The sequence below is a fragment of the Chrysochloris asiatica genome, unplaced genomic scaffold, assembly GCF_000296735.1.
Source record: "Chrysochloris asiatica unplaced genomic scaffold, ChrAsi1.0 scaffold00243, whole genome shotgun sequence".
Classification (NCBI taxonomy): domain Eukaryota; kingdom Metazoa; phylum Chordata; class Mammalia; order Afrosoricida; family Chrysochloridae; genus Chrysochloris; species Chrysochloris asiatica.
The window spans coordinates 1776225-1784320 of NW_006408761.1; the positions used below are offsets into that span (position 1 = coordinate 1776225).

Consider the following 8096-nt stretch of genomic DNA (forward strand, 5'->3'; position numbering starts at 1 on the left):
GCTTTCTACTCCCGTAAAGATTTACAGCCTCGGAAACCCTATACAGGGTCGCTATGGGTCGGAACCGACTCGATGGCACATAACAACAACAACAACAAGCTGTTATCAAAGGAGCTCTCGTAGCGTAGTAGTTATGAATCGGGCTGCTAATCTCACAGTCAGCAGTTCAAAACTACCAGCTGTTCCGCGGAAGAAAGATGAGGCTTTCTGCTCCCATAAAGAGCTACAGCCTCGGAAACCATGTACAGGGTCACTATGGGTCAGAACCAACTCCACAGCACATAACAACAACAACAAGCTGTTATCAAGAGTTGGTTGGTACACAAAATCTGAATTCTAATAGACCGTCCAAAAGAACTGAGATAGACTACTACTTCTTTGCTTACCTTCCAGATCTCTTATTCTCTTTTTTGTAGGGTCTTTCCAAAGATGGCGATCTTCGGCTGTCCCGGTGCCTGTGTCTCTCCCGTTCCCGCTCTCTTAAAGGAATTAATACACAGAGCTGTTTACAACAGAAAGACTCACAAATGTCATCTCTACTCACTGAATTAATCTTCTACATAAATGGACCTCACCTAAGAATTATCCAGACACTATTCACCATAGGGCATTTTTGTTGTTGTTGTTAAGTGCTGTCAAGTTGGTTCTAACCCATAGCAACCCTGTATAGGGTTTCCAAAGAGCAGCTGGTGAGCTTGAATCACTGACCTTGTGATTCAAATGACTTTGCAGTCCAAGTCCAGCGCATTAACACACAGCACCACACCAGGACTCCAGGACATTTTTATTCATCTTTAATTTATTAGAAAAGCTTTTAACTTTTACAGAAGTTAACTTATTTGGACAATTTTTGCTATTTTCTTAAAAGTAAGAAGTCATATTTGATGCTAAGCAATAGAGAAAATTGTATCATAATCTTCTCTCAAGACTTTCCAAGCAGACAAATCTTGGTTATCTAATCCACAAAGGAAACTTCAAAGATTTCTATTGCCTCGTGATTTCTAGAAATCTTTCCATTTTATCCATTAAATAAATGCAAATGATAAGGCTTTTACAATAAAGATTAGTGCACAGTTGTCTAACTGAACTAGTTCTGAATTCTTAGACTTGAGTCGTAGTTCTAATGTAATTTGACATGAAATCATAGATGTAGATTTAAATGATCTTTACATGTTCTTTGCATCTGAAAAAAACAAACAAAAAGAAACTCTAAATGGAAATGCTGGATTTATCCAAGGTAAAAATAAAATGGAAGACTTTTTAAATGTTCCAATGTAACAATGAAAATTAATAATAATTAAAATTTGAGTAGATCTACTAGATATAATGGAAGATCTGAATCAATCCAAATTCCAGTGTTTGAATCAGAACTAAAAATCTAAGGAAATTTTAACCATCTAAGCTATATGATAAGCAGTAGACTAGTAACTGCAAGGTTAGCTGCTCTCAGAAACTTTATATAGGGTCGCCATCATTCAGAACCAACTCAATGGCACACAAAAATAGCATTCTTAGAATGAAAAAGGAGATGCTATATTAGCCTGAATCCAGCAAGAAAACCAGAAAAATGTCTGAACTTAAATTTAAAAGTATCCTCCAGCCCATAGGGATCCCTGATGGCATAATAGTTAAGTGGTTGACTGCTAACGAAAGGTCAGAGGGAGGAAAAAAATCTAGCAATTTGCTCCCATAAACACTCCAGCCTAGGAAACCCTACAGTGGAGTTTCACTCAGTCATGGTGGGTCAATAGGATTTGGAATTGACTCAGAGGCAGACAACATGTAGTCCAATAAAGGAAAACTCAATATATAGTTTACTTTTAGGCAATAAATTCCAATTACAGAAATTAATGAATGATGCCACATGTATCTAATGATCAAAGATACAGTGTAATGGCATAGTCGCTGAAAATAATAATTACAAAAAAGACAGCAGTTCCAAACAAAAGCTCTAATTAGATAACATTTCTAATTAGTGGTGGAAGTGCTACGCTGCTAAGCTCTCCACCAAGTGCGCTTTCTCTGTCAGTTCGAACCAACTAGCCGCTCTGAGGGAGACAGATGTGGTAATCTGCTTCTATAAAGACTGTTGTTGTTGTGAAGTGCTGTCAAGTCAGTTCCAACTCATAGGGACCCTATACAGGGTTTCCAAGGAGCACCGACCTTGTAGTTTACAGCACTGCTTCCATAAAGATCACCGCCTTGGCAGCTCTACCTTGTCTTACAGGGGCACTAGGAGTTGGAGTTGACTCTATGGCAGTGGGTTTGGGGGACAGGTAATGCAATGTGGGGAGCCCTGGTGACATTGTGGATTAAGCATTGGGCTACTAATCACATGGTGAACAGTTCAAATCCACCGGTCGCTCCGCGGGAGAAAGATGAGACTTTCTGCTCCTGTAAAGATTTAGAACCTTGAAAACCCTACACAGGGTCTCTATGAGTCAGAACGGATGCGATGGCCCACAATAACACAACGCAAGCTCTCCACCAACTGCGCTTTCTCTGTCAGAGGACAGCCATGGAGTTACTGGGTAACAACACTACTGGCTCTGTGAATTCCCAGGGTCCTGGCCCTCACCACACGCTGACGAGCTTTGGTTTCTTCCCCCACTCCCTAGAGTAATTTCAAGCTTTATATGGAAACAAATATATATACCCAGTTCCTCACAAACTTCTTCTAGAAACTGCTAACCCTAAACCAATCATATAACTATTATTCAGCCAGTATGAGGGAGGAGGAAGATGGCATCTTCCTAGACTTATTCCATAGACTTATTTGAGAACACAAGGGGAACAGCCAGAGACAAGGCTGAAGAAAGAGTATCTATTTAACACAATCTCTCATACATATCTGTGACTTCTCTGCTTATGAAGGCAAGTCCAAAAGTATTGCTACAAAATGATAAAAACCTTCACTAAACAAAAGTATCAAATATGAAGCTGTTGTTTCTTTTTGACATAGCCTCCATCCAGGTGGATACACTCTGAAGGTGGTGTGTCCATCTCTCTAACCCTTCCCTGAAGAACTCTGTGATCTTTGATTTACACCACATCAAAACAGTAATTTTGGGATCCTTAAGGGGCTCAAATCATGTTCCTTTGCAATGTCCTTTGAGTTTGGGAAACAAAAAGAAATCTGAAGGGGAAAAATTCAAGCTATAGGATGGATGGAGTAAGGTTTCCCACAAAAATTCTCATAACACAGCTCTTGTTACGCTTGAAGAATGATCAGGTACATTGTTGTGATGGAGAAAACTTTCTCGGCATAACTTTCCTGGCCTTTTTCTCACCAACGAAGTTTTCATTATTCTTAAAATTTCTTTCATAATAAGCCCCCCACAATTGTCCTGTGTCCTTCGAGAAAAATCTATCAAGATAACCCCTTGGGAATCCCAAAAAACAGTCGCCATAACCTTCTGAGCAGACCTCTCTGCCTTAATTGTAATTGGCTCAGCTGATCCCCTCAGAAGTCATTGTTTTGATTAGTCATTTATTTGAGGCCACCCTAAGGAGACTAAGTCAAGTGTATTACTGAGAGAACTGGTCTGCAGCCATCCACTGACTGCAGTTGTTGTTGTTGCTAAGCGCCGTCCACTCAGTTCTGACTCATTGTGACCCTGTATAGGGTTTCTGAGGAGTGGCTGGTAGGTTTGAACCACCAACCTTACAGTTTACTTGTGGTTAGCAGCCCACTGCTATGCAACAGAGCCACACCAGGACAGACTGATAAAGTATAACCAATCCTGGCAAGACGATCACATCTTTCATAACCCCAAAGACATTATAAGATTTTTCATGCTATAGGGTCATCATTAAGATTGTCAACTTCATTATACAGTCACAGATTTTCATTCATTGATACACTGATAATTGATCATTTTGAAATGATAGTTTTGGAATGCTTTTCAAAAGTAGTTTTTTTACCCCTCTACAATCATAGCTTTTGAGTTATGGTATTGGAGGAGAATATTAGCGCATGGGCTGCCAAAAGAACAAAAAGATCCGTGTTGGAAGAAGTGCAGCCAGAGCGCTCCTTGGAGGCCAGAAAGGCCAAACTTCGGACATACTGTCAGGAGGGACCAGTTGCTGGAGAAGGAGATCATGTTTATTAAGGTGGTTGTTGTTGATAAGTGCTGTTGAGTCGATTCCGACCCATAGTGACCCTGTATAGGGTTTCTGAGGAGCAGCTGGTGAGCTTGAACCTTGGTAAAATGGAGGGTCAGAGAAAAAGAGGTAGACCTCCAGTCGGAACCGACTTGACGGCACTTAACAACAACAATAACAACCATCAAGTCAATTCCAACTCAAAGGGACCTAACATGGGGAGCGGACAGCCTCATCTTTCTCCTTCGGAAGGGCTTGTTGGATTAGAACTACCAGTCTTAAAGTGATGCTTACGCCCTATGCCACCAGGACTCCTTTTTCTGAGATCAGCTCATTTAAGTGTGGGCTCTCCTTCCTCTTGTACAGAAGTATGCTTTTTTTTTTCCTTTTATAAAACAGACTGCACGACTGGATCTTTTGGACCGATGAACGGGAAATGATTGCCTGGTCCTTTGCAATTCATCGAAGAACTCCACCCCTTCGGTTACCTGCTCCGCTCATAGCTTCGGTGGCGAGATGGTGTTCTTCCGCGGTCGTAATCGGACCGGTAGCGGCTGTCTTGTCTCCTCCGATCAGGGCTGCGGCCTCGCTCCCGCCGATCCAGAGACCGATGCCTCTCGCCTCGCCCGTGGCTGTGGTCTCGGTGCCGGTGATCGTCGTAGTGCTTAAGCCGTTCTGGGGACCGCCTCTCACTGGGAGCCTTTGCTAATGGGTATGGAGGGAGATGCCTGAAGTGAGGACTGTTGTTGCTGTTCGCACTAGGTGGGAAAGAGCTGGTGCTGTTCTGGAAACTGCTGAAATTGGGAGGTGGGAAACTGTGGTGTGAGTATCCAGGAGGGTACTGGTAATTGACCTGCTGGGGCATGACGGGAGGGGGCGGAGGGTGAGGCATGGAAGGAGGCGGCATCATGAAGGGGAAAGTGCTTTGTCCAGGAGGGGCTCCAGGGACAGGGGGGTTATTGGGACAGGGCATTGGGGGCGGCATAGGGGGAAAGCAGGGAGGCACAGGAAAAGGGTTTCTCATTTGGTGGTTAGGGAAAGGGGGCCTGACGGGGCAGGGGGGAAGAGGGCCTTGTGCTGATGGAGGCATGGGCGGAGGAAAGGGTACAAAGTCCGGGCGAGGGGGCAGGAAATTGGGGGCTGGAGAGTTGGAGAAAGTGGTAGAGGGGGCACTTGGCGGCTCATATTGATATTGTACAGGAGGCTGCTGAGGGTGAAGCAGCCTCAGATTTTGGGGCCTGAAGGCTGGCGCTGACGGTCTGGCTCCATGTCCTCCTCGCCCTCGGGGACACCCTCGTCCTGGGTGGAATGACATCCTATGGCTTTGTTGGACGGAAAAAAAAGAAAACACAAAAAACAACTCACTATGTAATCATTTCATAATGCCTGACCATCCTGAAGACCAGCCGATAGACCCCCCCTTTGGTCACCGGAATATTGGGCGCATCTTATCCTGGGTCTCGGCAGTACTCGAAACTCTTAATGAATAATACTCTCCCCCAACCCAGTCACGGACAGTCCCCTGGGCCTTGTCTTTCCTGAAAGCTGCTTCACCTCCAAAATCATGAATCCAGCATTCCTCTGTTCAACCTGCTCTCACAGTCAGCTCCCAACCAAATCCACTGGTACCAAGTCAATTCCAACACAGACAGAGCGGAACAACTCTATGGTTTTCAAGACAGTAAACCTTTATGGGAGCAGACAACTTCATCTTTCTCCCACAGAGCAGGTGGTAGATTTGAATCACCACCCTGTGGTTAGCAGCTCAATGCTTAACCCACTGCACCACCAGAGCTCTTCTTGGCCTGCTCCGGTTCCCTGCTCTTAACCTCACAGTGTCATCCTGTCCACTCACGCCACAGCTTCTATGTCTGCATCAGCACCTTCCTCCCACTCAGCACAGACACCTTGGTCTTCAGTGACTTGTTTCTTGTTACCCTAAACTCCTCTGTCCACACTGTTGTACTCACAAGAACCAGGCCATTCCCCAGCTTTAAAAGAATTCAACCATTCACTTTCTATACACTAACCAGAGAGTGGTCACCCACCTCTTTACGTTCTACAAAATATCTATCCCCTGCCAAACAACAAACACAAAAACCATCGAAGAGAACTCTCTCAAGTTGCTGAGCCAATTCTACAAACTTGTTATTAGTTGCCACCAACGAGATTCTGACTCCTGGCAACCCCATGTGCGCAGAGCAGAACTGCTCCACAGGGTCCCTAAGACTGTCATCGTTCAGAGGCAGACCACCAAGCCTATTTTCCCAGGAACCTCTGGGTGGATTTGAACCACCAGTCTTTCATCTTGTAGTTGAGTAGTTGAGTACTTAACCATCTACTTAGCCACCTAGAATTCTGACACTTTACTCCTGAAAGTTCTCCCTTGGCTTACTGACACACATGCTCATTGTGTCCTTCTCCATCTCCCTGGCAAGTCCTCCTGGCAGTATTCCATGTCAGCTCCTCCAAATGTTACGGGGCCTTCAAACATTTGGTATTCCTCAGGGGTCCATGCTCTCATTTAAGGTGACCCTCCATGCTTCTGTTGCTTCAATTACCATCATCTGTCAGTAACTCCCAGAGTTACATTTCTAGTCATCGACTTTTGAGCTACAAAACCACATTGCCAACTACTACTTGACCTCTCTCTTTCAAAGTCTCATCAACCCCCAAATTCAATGTCCATGTCCTGAAAGGAATGAATGGCCTTTTCCTCCAAGACAACACTTGCTCCTTTTCTACTGTTAGCTATTTCTATCAATGGCACCATGTTTCACCCAGGTCATCGAGTCATACACTTGACAATTTCTCCTCCCTTATCTTTAAATTCCGCTTCGTTGTCCTTCATAAATAGATTTCGAATTCAGGCACTTCACATCATCATCGCTTGTCTGGCTACTGCAATGATATCCTTGCTGGCCTTTCCACAAACACCATCACTACCCCCAAGACCTTCATTGGGTTCCCTGCTCTCATGTCTCCTACAATAATATGATCCACCAAGTAATTATACAATTCTATCAAGATGGTAGATCGGGTAGACGTGCAGTGAGGAGCTCCATCAGCAATAACACAAAATACCAGGCCAAGCACGCTCAGGGGTTGGTGCTAGAACTCCAAACAACATATAAAGGAATATTTAGAAGCTTGGAAGGCTTACAGCTAGGGGAATTTGTAGCAGAATCAAGAAATCCATTGCTTTCTAATTCAAGATGCTCAGCTATTCCCAGAGCCGCCGTTTTGGGAGAGGCCAAGTGGGAGAAGGATCGGAACAGCCACAAATGCCTGACAGAACCGCAGAGATACAGGTGTGGACATTCTTTTCTTGGTATCTGTTCATGGGTGTCTCGCTGTCTGCGCACCTCCATTCTGGTGACTATAGGGAATGCCTGAGCGAATGGACACGCCACCCCCACTGCTGGAGGGTTCTACTACGCATGCACACAGATCTCCTTGAAATTTAAAATGCCAGTTTTCACTTAAAACCAAACGGCCACCACTCGTCTGTCAGTTTGTCATACTGTGGTGGCTTGTGAGTTGTTATGATTCAGAAAGCTATGCCAGCAGCGTCACCCATGGTGAACAGGTTTCAGATGAGCTTCCAGACAAAGACAGACTAGGAAGAATGAGTGACGAACTACTTCCGAATCTTTAGTCACTGAAAACCTTATGAAGAGCAGAGAAACACTGTCAGATACAGTGCCGGGAAATGAGCCCCTCAGATTGGAAGACACTCAAAATGCAACTGGGGAAGAACTTCCTCCTCAAAGTAGAGTTGACCATGATGACGTGAATGGAGTAAAGCCCATGGGAGAAAAGCCTTCGGGACCTTCATTTGCTGATGGGACACAACGCAAAATGAAGAGAAACAGCTGTAAACATCCATTGAAAATCGGAACATGGAGTGTACGAAGCATGAATCTGGGAAAATTGGAAGTTGTCAAAAATTAAATGGAATGCATAAACATCGATATCTTAGGCATTAGTGA

The 8096-nt window shown here is 44.4% G+C and overlaps 1 protein-coding gene across 2 annotated transcripts in view; it reads right to left on the reverse strand.

Annotated features, from left to right (window-relative positions):
• DROSHA (drosha, ribonuclease type III) overlaps positions 1 to 8096 on the reverse strand; it is a 168350-nt gene that overhangs the window by 157470 nt on the left and 2784 nt on the right. For both annotated transcript variants that reach the window (XM_006873500.1, XM_006873499.1), the window contains exons 2-3: positions 4593 to 5426; positions 387 to 479 (exon numbers count right to left, since the gene is read on the reverse strand). In XM_006873500.1, the coding sequence (XP_006873562.1) occupies positions 387 to 479; positions 4593 to 5426 (927 nt within the window). The remainder of the gene's footprint in view (positions 1 to 386; positions 480 to 4592; positions 5427 to 8096) is intronic.